The sequence below is a fragment of the Sceloporus occidentalis genome, unplaced genomic scaffold (genome assembly GCF_023333645.1).
Source record: "Sceloporus occidentalis isolate IW3139 unplaced genomic scaffold, rSceOcc1.0.p SCAF_7, whole genome shotgun sequence".
Classification (NCBI taxonomy): domain Eukaryota; kingdom Metazoa; phylum Chordata; class Lepidosauria; order Squamata; family Phrynosomatidae; genus Sceloporus; species Sceloporus occidentalis.
The window spans coordinates 8,851,443-8,871,708 of record NW_028316987.1 but is presented as its reverse complement, the minus strand read 5'-3'; the positions used below and the strand labels follow the sequence as shown (position 1 = coordinate 8,871,708).

Genomic DNA, 20,266 nt, shown 5'->3' with positions numbered 1-20,266 from the left:
GGGAAGTAGAAAGAGAGGAAAGCCACATGCTAGATGGATGTAGTCTATTAAGGAGGTCACGGGTATGTATGACTTTGCAGGAACTAAACAGAGCAGTGGAGGATAGGGAATCTTGGAGATGTCTCATCCACAGGACCACCATGGGTTGAGATCGACATACGGGCAGTTAACAACAACAATAACAAAAAATTCTTTGCATATTCCTAGTGGACCTCTGCCTCTGGCAGTTGCAGTCAGAAGAGCTAGAAACTGGTATTTTGAGAGGAAGGGGGAAAACAGCTTCAGATATATCTGCATTTTTACCAAGAGGGGTTCTTGTTGTTTTACTTCAAGTCGTTTTCAGCTAGTGGTGACTCTAAGGTGAACCTTCTTCAGAGGCGGTTTGCCATTGCCTTCCTCAGGCTGAAAGAGTGTGACCTGCCCAAGAACACCCAGTGGGGTTTTGTACTCAAGTGGAGATTTGGTCTCCAGAGTCATAGAAGATTTCCATACCAGCGCTTACCGTGGGGTAAGCATTGGTAAAACACTGGTAAAATGTTTAGGAAGTGTGTGTGTGTGAAGGCTTGAAACACATCCTAAACATCAGGGAATCATCCCCTTGCCTCTAGCATCCCTGAATCGTTCGGGGAGGAGCCATTTCCCATTAACACAAAGTTTCCGTTAATGGGAAATGGCTGCTACCCAAATGATTCAGGAACACTGGAGGCGAGGGGACAATTCACTGATATTTAGGAAGTGTGTCAGGCTTTCACACACATGTGCTTCCTAAATGTACGTGCTGGTGTGGAAATCGTGATTGTCCAACACTCAAACCACTACACCAAGAAACTGGAAATACATGGGTCCAAAAAGGGATGATGGCCATCCCCAGTCTTTTGCCCTCATCAGCACAAACCTGCACAGTTGAGAAAGAAACAGAAAATCTATGGCTTCGGTGCCCATGTATTTTGACAGAAGTCTTAGTATGTGAAATGTACCGGAACATTCATAATGGAAGTGTCATTTTCATCTGTAGATTAGTCAAGGAACTGTTACTCATGTCTATTCATATACTGGACATCCAAATTCTTAAAGGACAACTGCTGCAGGTAAGAAGGAAGAGGTAGTTTAGGACTGGGGTGGTAGAACCAAGCATCTTCTCTCCATCCCCCTGTGGCTACTCATCAGGTAAAAGGAGGCTGCTGTCTTTCAGTGTGCCACCAGCTGCTCCTTTTGTTAAGCAGCTTCCTGACTTAGCAGCTGTCAGATGATACAAAGGACTCACAGGATTTTGCTTGGCCCTATAAATCCTCAGATTCGGGCTTGCCTCTTTAGTCTGTATTGGGAAAGGCACTGACACTGAAAGATCTCCTCTATGCTATCCTAAGATTCATGGAGGAAGATGTATTTCCTATTTACTTTTAGCATGAATGCCCTCTACAACTGGAAAGGTTCTCAGAATAGCTTGTTTATCTTTAGAAGAAGACCAGAAGACAAGACAAGACACTCCATGCCCTCAGGCTTACAATCTAAAACAGGGGGGCAGTCTCTTAAGCTCAGAGGGTGGCACTGCACTATTGCAGGCTCTTCTGAAAGGCTGCACCAGGCCATCAAGCCTGCCATTTCAGGGGGCCAGAAGTGATGCTGCCTTTGCTATTGCTGTGTGCCTTCAAGTCGTTTCTGACTTCCGGTTACCCTAAAGCATAGGGTTTTCTTGGCAAGTTTCTTCAGAAGGAGTTTGCCTTTGCCACTGTCGTCCTCTAAGGCTGAGACAGTGTGACTTGCCCAAGGTCTCTGACTGAGAATTCTAAATGCCCCTCCCTAAACTGCAAATCCCAGGATTCCACAGAAGGCAGATAAAAAATTAAAGTGGAATAATAGCTTTATAACAGTGTAGTGTGAAATTCTCCATAGCTGTTGTTGTGTGCCTTCAAGTCATTTCTGGCTAATGGGGTTTTCTTGGCAAGAAAGGGGGCTTGCACTTGTCTTCCTTTGAGGCTGAGAGAGTGTCACCTGTCCAAGGTCACCCAGTGGGTTTCCATGGCTGAGCGGGGATTTGAATTCTCATCTCCAGAGTCCTAGTCCTGGTGTCACAGTGGTTAAATGCCTGTACCTCAGACACTCACTCAAAACCCTAAGGTTGCGAGTTGAATACCAGCAAATGGCTCCAGCTCGACTCAGGCTTGCATCCTTTCAAGGTCACTAAAATGAGTACCCAGATTGTTGGGAGTAATTAGCTTACACTTTGTAAACCACATAGGGAGTGCTTAAGTGCACTGATAAGAGGTATACAAATGTACTTGCTGTTGCTATTGCTAGTCCAAAGCTGTAACCACTACACCACGCTGGTTCTTTGGTGCCTTTTCCTGCTGTTTTAGGGCGGGGGATGCAAACAGCACTTTAACCAGCTGCTTAAAATCATTGGGGTGCAGGAGGCTTGTGTAGACTGATAAACCTTTTGGAAGTCTCAGAGGTGTACTGGAGCTAACAAAAGGGTTGCCTATGGCTCTCTGAGGGGGAAATCAAGAGGAAAAGGACAAACGAGAACACAGGCACAAGTTTCTTAATGTTTCGAGCTATAGTCAGTTATACGATACAAAGCACGAAACATAAACCAGACACAAAGAATTCATTCCTGCAGAAACAAAGCAAAAAAAGGAAAATTAACCAACAATGCCTGAATGAAGCCCAGAGTTTATGTTTTCCCTACTGCTACGGATTTCCATATTGTAATAGCTATGGATTTCTTTCTTGCAAAGTGCAGAGGAATATCCTCCATTGCTAGGTACAGGGAAACCTGTCAGCTTGCAGACAATCGAAGTTGATTAAGTGAGCAATTAGCTAGTAGAAGGAAGGCCTTTAATCTATCTGTCCCCTGCCACTGGAATGCATAATTACAACAGTGCAGCCTTTACACATAGGGACAGGGAGTATGAAGAGGGGAGAAAAGGCTTATTTCTCCTGACCCTGACTCAGTAAAGGCAATGTACAGTAGCTTCTTGCACCCTCAACTTGGCCCATGGAATGATAAGACCAGACATCCAGTAAGCAATGTAAGAGGTTGTTCTGATGTTAGATTTTTAATCACAATTATGTGAATAATCTCACTCATGCATTCCAGTTTTATTGTTCATGTTGTTTTTAATCTGAACTTCATCTCTGCACATCTCTGTGAATTCTTTTGCTCACACGTGCAAATAAAGAGTTGATGGCGTGGATGTATTTGAAACACATTCAAGGCATGCAGAATTATATCCTAGTTAATCCCAGGTCTATTTGTATTGGTTACTCACACAGCTGACAATGTGAATCTTTAAGGAAAGATCCCCCCTCGGGGGGAAAACGAGATAAATTATCCCAGGTTCAGTGGGGTTTTTGGCAGACTCTCCGAAACTTAATAATAATAATAATAATAATGTCAGTGTTTTCAAACAGCATTTTATGCCTAGGATGGTTTATAACGTGTTCTGCTACTTCTGATTTTTCTGGCTGACTCAGTGTGGAGTGTCTTTCATGTTCCTTGATTCGTGTTTGAACACTTTGTTTGGTGATCCCTATGTAGACTTGTGTAGAAGAGGGGATTTTGACAGGGGTAATTTGCATGCAACCAAGTAACTAGGAATACTGCTGAAATGCCATTTACTACATAACCATCAAGGGCCTATATACCCTAAAGATGCCAGATTCTGTCTGGTCTTGGAAGCTAAGCAGATTCAGCCTTGTATGAGAGATTGCCAGCGAATAGCTGGTGCTGTAGGCTATACTTCAGAGGAAGGAGGTTGCAAAACCACCTGAGTATTTCATGCCTAAGAAAACTATGAAGTTGGGGTCATTATAGTCAACAAAGAACTCAAAGGCATGCACAAAATCATTAAAAGTTCAGGAGGCCTTTCCAGTTTTCGCTCTGGAGAACCTAGCTCCGATAGGCCAATATTATTGATGGGAATTGTGTAGACCCAAACATCTGGAGGGCCAACTCTCTCCCCCCACACACACACACACATCTGTTCTGCCTTTCATATTACATCCATACAGTGATTTCTGCCAAGAAATGGTAGGGATTTGTCTCTTCTAATGCTGGTTGGTGGAGAGATAAATCTGATGCCAAAAGAAAATATCACCTTCTGCCAGTTAGCTCCTCATACAGAGACTATTTCAACCATTACGGTTGGGAGGGGGAGACTCAGAAATAGTTGTGCCAGCCTTATGTTACCTATTTCAAGTGCAGATATTAAATAAAAGGCATGAATGGAAACAGCATGAACCACTTCTGGAAATGGATTCTGCCTACGTACAGCCTGTGCTCGAACAAGATCACAGTCTCTTTTCTTGTCTTTTTCTTTAGCAAATCAATCAGATCTTTATGAGACAGTATACTCTTTTGCCCCACTTGCTGTGACCTAGCAGGTCATCCAAAGTAATGATTCAAGTAGTCTGCAAAGAGCTGAAAATACAAAGATGTCAATGGATGGTCCAAAAGGTTCATTCAGCACTTTGAAACCCTCAAAGTCTCTCTTCAGTTAGTTTCCTATCTGGAAAACTGCAAGGGAACAGGGGTCAGAATAGTATCTCTGCTGGTGGATTTGATGTAAGTGAATCCATCCTGGGTTGTAGTCTGAACTGTAAAGGAGCTATCCAAGATGCTGAACCCTATACCCAGTACAGGTTCAACAGCTTGGACAGCTTATTTTAAGTCCAGGTCAAAACCTAGAGTGGATTCACCATCCCACTGACTGGGAAGTCCCCAGCCACTCTTGTTTTGAAATATGCTTTTACCAGTGGTACTCAATTTTTTTTACCCTTGGGACCCTCCTTTACATCTACATGTGGATGTCACACACACACACATAAACCCCAACTTGATGTAGCATATGAATAAAAATATTTTGTTTATTTAGTGTGTGTATTTTCATTCGCACGGTCATGTAGATTCTTATTTTAAAATTGTATAAGGAAATAACATGGTTCAAATTAGAACAGTTTAAGTAAATTCAATATTTAACTCAACAGATGTGGAAATTTTACACGTAAAAAAAGTCTTGCAAGGAGAAGGAGGGATCAGGGCCTCCAAGTCTCACACCCCCTTGAGCAACTCTCATGCCTTCTCTGAGGGTCCTGACCCACCGTTTGAGAAGCACTGACATACCATCTTAAAGGTTTTTTTTTTTTCCCAAATAAAAAATTTCAAAGTGGTTTACAAAATGAAAAGATAAAACTGAAGTATTTGTATACAGGGACAATTAATTCAAAAAGCAGCATTCAAATAACATTTGAATACAAATAAACAATTAAAAACAACAGCCTTAAACCATAACATGAAAAATATTGAATATGAGACAACTTCAATAAAAAGCTGTTTTCATTTCTTTAAGGCCCACTTGAAAGTAATTGGGTACAAAGCCTACTGTATCTCCCATTAAAGCTTTTATTAGGTCAACTAAAAAGGCATCAGAACAAAAGAAATGAAAGAATGCTACCTTTTGAGATCTTCAGATCTCTTCATCAGAAAAGATGGTTACAAAAACCAGCAGTTGTGATCTTTAAGTTGTGATGTCTGCATTTTGCTGTCTTGAGATATACCAAAGAGAAAAGGCCTGCAGGCTCTCAGTTGAGCTTATTAGGCAACTTAGGTTTCATTCACCCTCGTCTTTCTGAGAGCAGAAAAATCCATCTAGTTTGATTTTCAGTTTTGAAAATGCCACCAACCTCACCCCTCTAAACTCATTACGGTCTCCATCTAGTTTGAAGTTTATAGGTTCTTTTGTTGGCAGAAGACTGGAGTAAATAATTAGCCTGCCTTTATATTTTAAGGCTGAACCTATTTTAAAGTGCTAGATTGTGTAAAGAAGGCTTGTGTAAGGAAGGCTTGTGTAAAGAAGGCAAAGAGCTTGTCTTCACTGGCAGGAAACCCCATACTCACCCCATAGCAGTTGCAACCCAAGCACATAACATTCCTCGGGCTTTTCTCCAAAAATCTGGAGGGGAAAAAATTGCATTTTATGCCACATTCACCTGGAAAATCCCACCTGGAAAATCCAGATTAGTGATGAAGACATGGCTGTGTGGCTAGAAATACCCCTCACATGATGTTTGTAGGACTGCCCTTTTCTTCCAGTTTAGTCCAATCTCGCCACGGTGAGTAGGCATTATTAGAGTTGCCTCGGACCAGGAAACTGTGCTGCAGCTACGGGATGAGTACAGAGTTACCCAGTGGTGTAGACAAAGTCAAACTGGATAGTTTTATCTAGCAGTTGGAAAGAATGGATGTCCCACCCTCAAGAATTGAGCAACATGATGACCATTGCTTTTCCGTAAAAGGATACCACATAAGTAGTGGCATCACTAGATGGTGTGGGGGATGCGGACCGCACTAGGTGACACCCTAAGGAGGTGATACTACTGCTCCTCAGACATCTGTGTTTTGGCAGAAACGGGCTGCGACATTTGACTGCTTCCCTTTAAAATGTTTTAAGAGATGGTGGGAGTGGGGCTAAGCTCTGGAAACAGAAAGGAGAGCTCCCAAGATTTTTTAAAAATTAAAATGTAAAATTTTGAAATGTTTTTAAAGAAAATGTAAAATGAATAAAAATTTTAAATTTTAAAATTCTGACATTTGAAATTTTAATTTTAATTTTAAAAAATATATATTATTTTTTCTTTAAAAATATCACATTTTGCCAAATCTATACATAAATACATTTATGTTGTGCATACGATACTGTAACTTGAAGGTATAATCTTAATTTTGCTAGCTGTTTATGTCACAACTATTACCATTATGTTTAGTGATATAAGGATTCTGTATGGTGTGATATGGGAGAAGGTCAATGGGGGTGACGCCATGAGTGACGGCACTGGGTGATGCCGGCCCTAGTGACGCCACTGCACATAAGGTTGTGGGTCATCATGGTAAAGGCTTTTTATGCCTACCAGCCTTGTACATCTTCCTGAGGGGTATGTGAGCAGGGCCTCTGTGACTAATCTTAAGGTCCACGCAGGTTCATACAAGAGTAGGGGTCCCTCAAAGCCAAGTTCCTTTCATCAGATGGAGTTGGCAAATCAGTCAAAGCTTGTAAAAGGCACTCATAACTGATGCCTGTTTACGCAGATTATGTCAAGTCCAGGTGAACTCCCAAGAATGGGCCCTTTGTTACTTGGGGAGAGTATACTGCCATCCAAGACTGGTTCTCACCTCTTTTAAAAATGGCATTCCCCATTCACAATAGCATTCCTCACCCCTCTTATCTGAATTAAGCCATGCCTTGTTTGTCCGCATTCATCACCAAACCGCCCCCAGACACCTTGTTCAGGGTTTCCACAGATTTATCAAGTTCATAGATTGAGGACACTTTAGAATAGATTGAGAGTACCTAGTTGTACACCAGTCACCACTTGGGGAACTCTTTAGGATAGTGGAATGTGTCTGTGGCAAAAGTTAGCTCACATCTACTCTGGCTTTTAGTCAAAACTTTAAAAGAATTATTCAAGCTGCTGAACTTATTTGGGGCATAGGGCTCAGCACATTGGATGACTCCCTAAATATGTGGGCTAAAATTCAGAATGGATTCACCATCCCACTGACATGGGAGCCATCAGCCACTGGTGCATGGTCTCTTGGGATGTTCCTGTCATAACAGTAGGATGATAATGTTCTCCAGTTGCACTTTGTCATGGAGATGATTCACACATCTTTGGGTGCCTGTTGCCTCGTGCCTCTTGGGATGCTTGGTGTCTTAGGAAACCCATGCAGAGGTTACTACATTCAGGTCTTCTTGAATTCAGTGTGTCCGAATCCCACTGAGATTCCAAGAGAAAGATAATGGGTCCCACATGCACTCAACTCATGTTGAATTGTATTCAATGAGCACGTTTTCTTCTCGACACTTCTTAAGAATAACATGCAATTGCAAACTCGGTGTCTCACATCCTGTTTCTGAAAGTCAACAGCATGATTTTCCCCTATTGAGGGGACTAGGGGAATTTATATCTTGAATTATTTCAAACAAATCTGGTGCTTAGAATTTCTTCCCCCGGTTAATTTCAACCTCAGTGCCCTCCATTCTCTATCCTACATAATTGCTTTCAGAGACAGGCCTTGGGAGCATTTTATCTGATTCCTTACTTCTGTTTGTTGTTGTTATTTACAAGATTGAGAGCTCAGCCATGTTGGCCAAAAGCCTTGGGTTTATCAGGCTATTCCAAGCCTGGGTAGCATGCTGTATAAAAGCTCCTAAATATGCCCAGGTTTCCTCTTTTGTTTTTTGTCCACTATGAAGTGTTGTGTGGGTAGGGTTTCCTCCCCTCCTTGGACATGTACTGAGGGAATGAAAGCCAAAGGAGGACCTCAGTGGGAAAGGGCACACTCCCATTCATCCCATCAAAAAGCAACTGCCCAGATGTCTGAGAAAGAACAAAGACAATGGAACCAGATGTGGAAATGAACCCTGATAGTGTTGGAATCTCCTTGAAATAAGAGGTAAAAAGCCTCTTGCCCTGGGTTTTAAAAAGTTGCAGGTGATCCCAAGAATCCTTTGGGATGAGTGGTATGTCATCAGGACATTTTTATTAAAAACCCACAATCAATAGCCAAGGGTGACAAAATATATTTGGTCTGGGATGACAAACTGCAGTAACAAAATATGTCCAAATGAAGATAACCACTACATCTATCAGTCTCCACTGTGGGTGAATGGCTCCATGTGGGATGAAGTTCAGAGATGTGTGTGTGTGTGTGTGTGTTTTTGGAGGTAGATGTAATAATGTTCCCCTCCCTTCCGTTTAAAGAACTGCCTGTTCTAAGGCATGCTGGAGGAGAGTCTGCTGTTTTCAGCATGGTCTTAAGTAATTTGTAGGAGCTAATTCCTGAAGCCTTCAGAAATGACTCACTTAATAACAGAGACCACAGGCTAATTAGGTTTAACATTCCAAAGGGAGGAAAAGAACCATGAGGTGACATTATTAAACGGTTGAGCCTGGTTGCTTTCTGCAAAAGAAACAAGCTGAGTGGCCCTTGGTATCAAACCAAAAAAAGGGAAATGTGTGAGCACATATCCTGTGTAGGAAAGCCACCAGAATTCATAGGATTCTGGCATGTATCAAAAGCCATCTAGGTCCAAATTCACTAGCCCTCCCCTCATACCTCTTCAGTACAGAGCTTGGAAATGTTACTGGTCTGGGCCACAACTACCAAAATCCCTCAGTCAGCAAACAAAGGTGCGGTACATACTGCCCCGAAATGGCGGGCTGGAGGTGCTGGTTTTTCTTCCAGAGGGATGCCGCAGCAGCCAAACCGTGTGAGGTCCCTCCAGAGTAAAAAGAACCCAGAAAAAACGGGTTCTTTTTGTGGCGCCTGGTATATGTCACGAGTGTGCCATTGGTGCACCGGTGACATAAGCGGTGACATTGGCTTTTTAGTCCATGATCATTAAATATATTCTGCCTTCCTGCAATTGCCTCGTTTAAGCTCCTTTTGCAGGGTGATATAACCAATTTCTTGTCATTATAGCCTTCAGTGTCTCTGGATGGTGATGACCTTGCAAAATAGAGGATTCCAGTCTTGCTATTTTTGTTCATCTTTCTGTTTCTTTTCCTGCAGGTTCCCAGTGTAATGCCTTAGTAGATCTGATTGGGACATGTTGGCCTCGTAGCGTGGCAGGACAGCTGGTGGCACGTCCCTGCCCTGAATATTTCTTTGGAGTGCGATACAACACCACAAGTAAGCTAAAAGAAGTCTGGTGGAAAGGTCTGCAGCAGTGGAAAATCAAAGGCTCACAGCAATTAAAATAAAGGGGGTTTACAATTATTGTCGGAGGGGGAGACCTCTTCTGTCCTGAGGTGGCCTCTCTGTATATTCAGGACTCCAAGCTCTCTTTAGACATAGAAATGAATGACCTGTGTGACAGAAGCCCTGGTGATTTTATGAGGCTCCTAGATTTGCCAAACCTGATAACTGATATAACTGTTGCATTCTGTAGCTTCTTCGATGTGTGGGATGCTACTTTTAAAAATCAATTTGCTAACATTGATAGTTAAAATTGGTGGATGATAATGTTGTTGTTAATGTTGGAAAAGAGGGGGTTTAATTAATTGTGTTGCTGTTCATTAATTGGTTCATTAATATTTGATTTAAACAAACAAAGAAAAATATGGCATTTATAGAAAAGTGCATGTTTGGTTGTCAGTTGCTCCTAAGTGGCATACTTTCCAACATTTCAGATGAAAACAATCATCATATGGGGACAGGAGCGAAGCAGATCACTCTCCTGTTCTTATTCCATCCTTATCCCATCCTTATCCCATCCTTATCCTGAAAGTGTGACGCTTTGTCACATCACTGAAGTGGAATTGTATTAACATAAATTCCTGTTAATACAAAATGACAGGACAATTCCACTTCAATGATGGAACAATGACAGCATAAGCATGACGTCATGTGAAAGTATTTTGCACAATCACGGTCAATTGTGGTTCAATGATGGGACAATGACTGGACAAGCACCATGTCATCTGATAATCTTCACACAGTCGTGTGATAAGGACAGGAATATGATAGGACAAGGATGTCCTTTCCCCTGTGTGAGTAACTGCAATTTTAGATATATTTATGATTATTAAGAGTGGTCTTATTAAGTGGCAGAAGAGGAATATTTCAGAATCATATCAGCTGTAGAATTGGGAGGAACCTTAGGGCCATTAATCCAACCCTCTGCCATATAAGAATTCACAGCTAAGGCATCCCATGCAACCTCTGTTTAAAAACCTTCAATGAAGGAGAGTCCACTACTTTCTGGTGTGTCTGTGTATATATGTATGAGCCTCCAACTTATGACAACCCCAAGGATTTTACAGGGTTTTCTTAGACAAGGAATACTCGGAGATGGTTTTGGCAGTTCAGCCCCTAGTATTTGTTGGTGGTTTCTCATTCATGCACTAAGCTTAGCTTCACCCCTCATAATTTCCACTCCTGGTTTAAAGTTACCATTTTAAGTGAGAAAAATTGGTAAGTAACAAGATTTTTTTATTTTAAAAAAACCCTATTGGCAACTCACTGCTTTTGGTGACCTTGGAAGATTTGGTGACTTTTTAAAAGTAAGTTTCTAGGTTCTGGTTTGGGGAGCTCACAGCCCAACTGTTGGTTTGTGCACAACTATTTGAGGCTATAATTTAGCACTCTCTCGGCAGTTGGACAGATCGCTCCCTAATGCACAGTTTTGAAATCTGAAGGTGGTTTAATTTATATGAAATTCCAGAAAAGCCTCCAGTTGTGTGGAAATATAATAGAAGTACATTAGGCTTGATGCAGGACTTGAAAAATGCATGAAAGACATTTTGTGAATTGCATGGCTTTTTTGTGACATAATAGAGTGAAGAAAGGTGTCATTTCATTTACTCCTGTCTCCCACTTATGATTTTGTGCTGCTTTTTTTTTTCTCTCTTTCTCTCACACTGGAGCAATGGGCTCTTACAATGGAGAACTAGAACCCGAGTATTACAGAAATGCATCCCATTATATATTGTGTAAGAAAACATATTCTTACACTCAGAGTCTGGTTAATTATTCAGGAAGTTCTCACACTTTGCATGATGGGAAATCATGGTGTGTGTTTTTGTGAGTGCTTTCAAGCAGCCTGTTGACAACCCCATGCATTTCATAGGGTTTTCTTAGGCAAGGAATACAAGGTGGTTTTCCAGTTTCTTCCACTGAAAGTGGTGTAGTGGTTTGAATGTTGGAATATGTCTCTGGAGACAGGGTTCGATAGGTTCACCTTAGGGTCACCATAAGTTAAAAACCACTTGAAGGCATGCACCAAACAAACAAGTAAAAAAAATATTTTGCCTTTCTTGAAAGGACATAAGAACCACACATAATAAGAGGATTGCACATTGTGGAAGCAGCTACTAAGAAGGCCTTGTCTTGGACCACCAAATATGCATGAACCATGTCTTATGAGGAGAGACTTAGGGAGCTGGCTATGTTTAGCCTGGAGAAGAGACAGTTAAGAGGTGATAGGATAGCCTTGTTTAAATATTTGAATGGGGTGTCAAAGCAAGCTTGTTTTCTGCTGCTCCAAGAGACTAGAACATAGAACAGTGGATGCAAAGGAAAAGAGATTCCAACTCAACATTAGGAAGAACTTCCTGACAGTAAGAGCTCTTCAACAGTGGAACACTCCCTTGGAATGTGATGGAGTCTCCTTCTTTGGAGGTTTTTAAACAGAAGCTGGATGGCCATCTTTTGAGGTTTCTTTGATTGTGAGTTCCTGCATGGCAGAATGGGGTTGGGCTGGATGCCCTTGGGGTCTCTTCCAACTCTATGATTCTATGGTCTTAGCACTGGATCATGGCTTTGGTGTGGCTTCCAGACTCTTAGTACACATGCATTTAAACAGCATACCTCCAAAGCAGCTTTATTTTGGCCTGTCTGCATGGGGCCTATGATTCCTATCACTGACAGCTAGAAAAGGCTGTATTACTTCTTGATGTCTGTGTTAGAACAGTACTTTGTTTTTCTTTTTTAATGCTCAGAATCATTTTGAAAGATAGAAATTTAGAGAAGAGAAGAAAAGGGGAGGCAGACTGGATACTATGTGTCTACCATCCAAGTACTAACCAGGGCTATCTCTGCTTAGCTTCCAAAATCAGACAGAGTCTAGTGTCTTTAAGGTATTTAGGCCCATCATTATTACAATTCCACTACAATTACTACAGTTGAATTACTACAATTCCACTGTGATGGCTGCATCCTGTGGGGTTCTGGGTTTGCACTGTGGTGAGGCAGTAGAGGAGGTCACTGGCAGAAAATTCTCAGTACCCCTTTTTAAAATACAAATCCCAGGATTCCATATCAAGACAACTAAAGAGAAAACACAATGCTATAATCATACAGTGTGAAAAGATTCCATGTGAAATAGCCTATATCTTTATCCAAGCTCATAAAAGGCTTTCAGGACAAACTCTCATGTGAAATAGACAAGATAACAAAATACCTTATTTGACACCATTTGATAAAATCTTTATGACTATGGGCTTCAGAACAAAAAAACATTATTAAGCTCATGCTATCTCCATTTCTTGGAAGATTTTATTGAGGTGAGATTATGGATTCATTATTCTGATGCTTTTGAGGGCTTTACGATGGAAAACAGTCACTATATTTAGGTGCAACAATAGAGTTTTATGTACTACCATCAGTCTGGCTTTGACCAAAGAAGCAAAGTGGAGACATTTCCTCTTTTTTAATTATAGTAAAAAAACACCTATTCATCAAAGAGAACACATGGATTCCAATCCAGAGAGGTTCATGCCACAGTAGGAGGAAGACAGTGTGACATAATGGTTTGAGTGTTGAACTACAACTCTAGAGACCAGGATTTGATTCCCAGCTCAGTCATAAAACCCACTGGGTGACCTTGGGCAAGTCACACTTTCTCAACCTCAAGGGAAGGCAATGACAAACCTTCTCTGAATAAATCTTGCCAAGAAAACCCCATGATTAGGGTCACCATAAGTCGGAAACGATTTGGAGGCACACAACAACACCAACGAGATGGACCCCCTAGCTAGCCGCTCTACATTTCAGTAGGCACACTTTGCTGAAATAGCTAAGGCTTATAATACCTTTCATCTGAACTGACAGTGGCAGCTATGATTCGAAATGGCCGGGTGAGAGTTTCTGAGAAGGTAAACAGAGGTGATGAAGCCATATGTGAGGGTAAATGATCCTGTCACATCAATTCTAAAGGTCTTAGCTTTTCTCCCTTCTCTCCTTTCTTCTGTCAAGAGAGGACCGCAACAGCATCGCCCAGCCGGCTTATTCCCAAGAGGATGAAGCCAATAAGGCAGGGCCACTCCTGTCTCTGTTATCACAGGCTGCAGAATGCTAAGGAAAATGAAATGTGTCAAGAATTTAATCTGTGGAGGAAAAGGCCACTAATGCTGGGAGAAAAGTGCAAACAGAAGACGTTAGGAAGGGCAAAGGATCACTCAAGCAAGAACCATGATTGAAAGGGGAGGAAAGTAAAAGAAAAAAAAGAAAAGGCCATTTTCCCTACACTGTTTCTTTCCCTATTCCTGCTGAGGCTAGCACCAAAATTATATATCACAGGAATGTCACATAAACAGGGCCAGCACAAGGTATTTTGTTGGCTGCAGGAAAGACAAAATGGCTCTCTTCTTTCCCTTTCTGCATTCAAAAGCTGACAGAGCTGGCAGCTGAAAAAACTTTCTTCAACACTGATGTTGGAACAACATCCTCCACTGTACCTAAAGGTAGCAGGGCACAAGGCAGGCCAGTTGGCACACAGTTATTTTCACTGACACCTTACTGCCATCTCTTGGACTGCATCCACACTGCAGAAATAATCTGGTTTTATGTCACTTTAACTGTCATGGCTCAATGCTATGGAATTCTGGGAACTTTTCCCAACAAACTCCAGTTCCCAGAATTCCATCACAGATTATTTCTGCAGTGCGGCTGGGTCCTTAGTGTCTGCCCTCTTAGGCAACCAGGGTGACATGACAGGATGTCATAACCACAAAGGAGGTCAAAGCACCACAAAATGTAGGACATTACAACTTTCAATCTAAAAACATGACTATCAATAAAAATCATTTCATATGGTTTATTTACAGCTATATTATGTAGAGTGTATTTTATTATGTTCTCAGCCATATTTTTCTGATGTACCTCTCTTTGTTACAATGCCTTCTTGGCTTGCGATATGCTTTCAGAACTCTGAGCAAGACAAATGCTTAAAATTGTACTTTACTAGCAACAAATCCTTGACTGAATTTGCATGGAAATTATTCCTTTCATTTGTCCGTTGTGCTAAAGTTAAGAAAAAAGCTCTTGCACTGTGTCCTCAAGCAGTCTATTGCCTAATGCGTTTGCTGTCCTTTTCCCCTCCAAGAAACAAACACGGCAGTCTCTGCTGCTCCTAGGAAAAAAGAAATACACAGAAGGATCTGTCCTGTCCCTCTATGTGCAGCAAAAATAGGCTGCAAAGTAGACAAATTTCTTGAAGGGGAACACCAAATATGGTGCTACTCATGCTCAAAAGGGAGGAAAATTTCAAATTCTTCCTGGATAGAGGGTTGAAATGTAGGAAATGTCCTGGAAAAGGAGAACACCTGGTCACCCTAGGGGCAACTGCCTCACTCTATCTAATGGTAAGACCAGTTCTGCCCATTAGGCTTGCATTTTTATTTACAGAGCCTTTCAGGTCCCATTGGATCCCAGGCTTCAATCCTGTACTCACTAACCTGAGGTGGAGTAGGTCAAGACCCATTAAATAGAGCTTACATATAATTTCACTGTTGCTGAAAATAATTCATCTCTCTCATTGTACAGTGTGTGAATTTCCTCCTCAAATTCTACCATTGCTTTACCATTAATGTCTTCATGCAGCTGCCATGTCCTTAAAGTTCTCATATCTCATTCCTGCTTTACTGCATGAGCTTTCTAGCTTTATTAATTTGGCTTATATAAATGCAGTTGCCCTCAATTTGGTGCTCAAGGGTGTAGCAAATCAAGTGACAATTGCTGTGTCTTGTGCTGTCTGACAATGATGGGAGCACTAGCCCAACACTTTTGGAGGACACTAGCTTCAGGAACGCTGCATTAGTAATATGAATGGTTTCCCACAAACCTACAACTACACCTGTTCATCCAAAGGCCTGCACAAAGGAAAGGTGTAGAAAGCCAAGGGTGGTACCAGTAAGTATGATTCCACCCCCCCCCCCCCCACATACACACACACTATCATTCATATCTTTGGTTATTTCACATGTGTTAGGGCCCATGTACTAGAGCTTTACAACGTCTAAAAAGATCCACAGGTTCCTGATGAGAAAATCTACTTTTTGTACTACAGTGGAAAGAATTTGCAGACTACCATGGCCAGTTTAGAAATGCGGTCCTTGGAGGAATCCAGACTATTCTCAGAAAACCTGTTGTGGGATACTGGAAATTGCAATCTCTAGAAATAACCTTTTCAAGTCTGGAGTAAATTATAGTTTTTGTCCCCCTACTCTCTTTTTTTCTCTCTTGTGGACATCAAATCTGTAGCTCCTAAAATGTGGAGTATAGTATGCGTTAAGGGGTTTTTATTATTATGGCTTTTTATAGAATTAGCATATTTCTGATAACAGAATACAAACACATGCTGGAGATACAGCTTTTCAGCTGCTTTGGTCCTGTAATAAATTAGCTTGTTAGATCTATTTTTAAAAATCATTTTATGGTATTGGTATTAAAAGTGTTAAAGTATGTGTTTATATGTATCTTTATGTATTCCTAGATTGCCTATAAAGTGGGAGCTTTGTCCAGAAACATACTGAGTGTGCAAAGAATTTACCTTGACATTTACAAAAAATAGATTTTGATTTTTTTAAAGTATTATAAATGTTACAGAATTCAAAGGTAATGTCAAACGAAGGAGAAGGAGAACAAATGTTTAGAGAAAATAGTTATGCTGTTGTTAAGATCAGTTACTGACCAAAAGCATTACCTTTCACAAATTCTTCTTCCTTCCCTCTGCAGGTGAAAAATGTAGACATCTATTGGGAATTTGGAGTTTTTCTGTATACTTTAGTGCATGTAAATGTATATGTATATACGTGTGTGTGTGTGTGTGTGTGATAATTTATATTTAATCTCTTTCCATAATATTCAATAATATGATAGAAAAACTGATTAAAATGCTGTGTGTCCCTGATTTGTATATAAAATGAAATAATGCCATATTGTATAAAAATCAGATATTTTAACATTGCCTTTAGCTAACTGAAGTTGATGCATCATTTTTTCGTCCATGACTATTTGCCCCAGCTCCTTATACCAAAAATACAGTGTCAGAAGCTCTGTAGTCTCCCAGCTATTTGCTATTATCCTATGAACTGCCATCAGCATAAACACTATTAATTCCTTTCAAGTCACTTTTTCATTTGTTCCATCCAAATCATTAGCATTGCCAAGGCTGATATGACATGCATAGTTTGAAGCGTAATATTGGCCAATTTTTACTAATATCTTACTCTAAAACTGGAACACAGCAAGGATATGACAACCACAAACAACATAGAAACTTTGTTGATTGCAGTTTCCCCAATATTTCGCATTATTTGTATTTGTTATCCATGTTGACATTTTGAGAACAATCTTTCCTTCACTCTGTGCCTCTCGCCTTTTTGGCTTTGTGTGATTAAGTCATGAGACTGTGAGTGACACAGAGTGACAGGGTTAGAGTAATGTTATGGGCTTCTTAAATCTGATATAGTTTAAAGCCTTAACAGGTCTTCACCCTATACCTGGCTTCAGGATCCCAACACTGCTCAGGCTCTTCTGCATTTCTCTTTTCCAGACAATGTGTACAGAGAATGCTTTGCGAATGGCAGCTGGGCAACCCGTGTGAATTACTCCCAATGCCAGGAGATTCTCACTGAGGAGGTATGAACGATCATATGATTCAGGTATGGCTGTGTTTCTTTATGTGTGGATAGGTAAAAGTAACTGGTAAATGAGTAAATGGAGCTGGGTCTGTGCTATTTTCTCTAACCTCTCCATATGGAAAAATGGATCAACCCATAATTTTCATGGCTTCTCTCAAAGGACTCCTGATAACTTATTTCATGTTAGAGAGCCCACCCAAGACATTTGTTTCAGCTCTAAATTTGCAGGGCCCAAATGTTAGAATTTGGATGGATTGATGGTTTTCAGGGATTTTGTTTTGCTTTGTTTTATGGTTTAATTGTATAATAGATCCAATCAAAGACATTTTGCTGCCTAAAAGAAAGGACAAGAGGGCTCCCCATCCCTATACTCCCATTCCATCAACATGGAACCTTTTCTGAAAAACAACTCCCAAAATTGCCCAATCCAGCAGGCGACATGCTGGCAGAGGGATTCTGGAAGCTGTAGTCCAAAAATGGGGAACACACTAACAGTTGACCCTAGCTTCAGCACTGACCAGTGGGACAAACTGGTTAGTTTAGGAGGCTCTGGGCAACCTGTGCAGCTTACAAAACTTTGTCTTCCAATATCATGTCACACACATACACCCCTCGGCATCTGATCCCTGAAGCATCTGCCTTACTGTGCCTAATGGTAAGGCCAGCCTTGAACTATAAATAGTCTTTTGACCTCTATGGAGCCTTGAGATTTCATTTCTGTGTGACAGGGGTCGGTGCACACAGGATACCTGCCTGATGGATTATGCCTCTTATCAGATCAGAGTGTCTTCAATTCTGTTGACCCTAATAATCCCCAGAACCTGCCTCTTCAGGCTGCCACATTGCAGGATTGCCTAGCTTCTAATCAAGTCTCTTCTGATTTGAAGGAATCTGCTGTGGTTTGAATATCAGTGCATCAGCAGCTGATGGCTGGTGCAAATGTTTCCTGGCTTTGCAAGGTGGGGGTGGGAGAGTGAGAGGGTGGACATGGCAGTAAGGCATTTTAGTTGTGTAGCCATTATCATCTGGAAAATCCCAGAAGGCTGCCACTTAATTAGAATTTAGCAAAGGTTCCTGGAAACATGATATATCCGCACAGGCAATTAAATTTGGCAGTCCCTGGGGGCCTGGGTAGAAATCTCAGGAGAGAATGGCTAGCTAATTAAATTAGCCAACTGCCCTGCTGTGAGATGTGCATCCACTCTGTGAATTAGCAATTGGTGGAGAGAGAAATCGCCATTCCCTTTGCAGGAGCACTGCAGCATCTTCGAACTGCAGAGGGATACTGTTTACTGTTCTTTCTCAGATAGTCTTCCATTCCACATCTCTGAGGCTCCCTTCCTCCATATAATCTGTATTCCAGAATTGCCAAATACCCAGATCTTGGAAGTTACATCTTTGGCAGGGGTGGTTGGTAGAACCACTGCTGCAGTGGCAGCAAATCCAGTCTTAATTTTACAGCCACTTCTACCCCAATTGCTCCAAGCAGAATGGGAACTCTGCCATTGCAGAAACTAAAGAGATAGGGTCTAGCACCAGCTATGCTCCTGTTTGAGTACATTTAGTCTGCACAGTTAAAGAAGATTAATACCACTTTTAACTGTCATGGCTCATCCCCACAGAATTATGGGATTTTTAGTTAGAATTCTCTGCTAGAGAACTCTGGTCCACTATCCTGAACTACAGCACTATAAAGTACAGAATTTCATAGGGTGGTGTCATGACATATTTATTTAATTATTATTTATTGACTTCATCTATATGCCTCCTTTCTCCCAGATTGGGACTCAAGGCAGCTTCCTTTAAATCTAGTGTAAATTTAAAGCATTTGCACTAAAAAATTTAGAACAGTTAAAAAATCCCCATATTGAACAATATAAAATCATTTAAAAGCCATACGAAAGTTAAAACAAATAAAACACACATCTAAATAATCAGACTCCTATAACTGTGTAGTGTAGATACAGTCTTGAATTCAGAGGAGCTGCAGTAAAATCAAGTGTAGATTCACCTTTCACATAGCAGTAGTTCTCCACTCTATCCTTTAGGCTACAACTCCCAGGATTCCATAGCGAGCATAGCTGCTAGTTATGCCAGCTGGGAGATTCTGGAAGTTGTGTCCAAAAAGATAATTTCCCAAGGTCTAATGGCAATGCTGTGAGGTGCAGTCCAAAGAACTATATTTGTAAGGCTCTGCTTGTATCTTCCTACAGTAGGTCTGCAGTGCCTTCTGGGCTCCAATCCTATCAATTTAAAATACTGTGGGTTTCTTTTTAAGCTTAAGACTGTCACCTTTCATTGATATGGTTGCAATTTGTTCGTCTAGAACTGCCTGCCAACCAATTTCACTAGTGTTTGGGATTGCCTAATCAAATTTAGAAACGACAAGAGTAAATAATTTATTCCCACAATGTGCACTTAACTTTTTAAAATTCACAATGGAATGACAGATGACCCAATAACTTATCTTAACAGGAGAGTCATGCTCCAAGGGCAGTCACTGGCAATACTGCTGCTAGTAACATTTTTCCAAATTGTAAACATTTCCAAAGGGGAAAGCATGTTAGTCTGTTGCAGAAAAACAACCATGAATCATGTGGCACTTTAAGGTGAGCAGATTTATTGAAACATGAGCTTTTGTGGATTTGAGTCCACTTCATCAAACCCATGAAGTATCACTTAATGCATCAGAAAAAGTGTAACCCATGAAACTCATGATATAATAAATCTGCTTGCCTTAAAGGTATTGCATGTCTCTTGGTTGTTTTGGTGCTTGTAAAAGGTTGCCTGTAAAACCCCTTTAGAGAAGAATGGATAAAAAGAGAGATGCAAAAGCAAC

The 20,266-nt window shown here is 41.0% G+C and overlaps 1 protein-coding gene across 2 annotated transcripts in view; it reads left to right on the top strand.

Moving 5' to 3' along the window:
• The window catches only part of LOC149309125 (corticotropin-releasing hormone receptor 1), a 107,381-nt gene that overhangs the window by 63,933 nt on the left and 23,182 nt on the right, over window positions 1-20,266 (top strand). Inside the window, exons 3-4 of one of the 2 annotated variants that reach the window (XM_089531168.1) lie at window positions 9,575-9,694; window positions 17,340-17,425. In XM_089531168.1, coding sequence (XP_089387294.1) covers window positions 9,575-9,694; window positions 17,340-17,425 — 206 coding nt within the window. Of the gene's footprint in view, window positions 1-9,574; window positions 9,695-17,339; window positions 17,449-20,266 lie in introns of those variants that run through there. The other variant, XM_089531169.1, reaches the window with a different exon arrangement.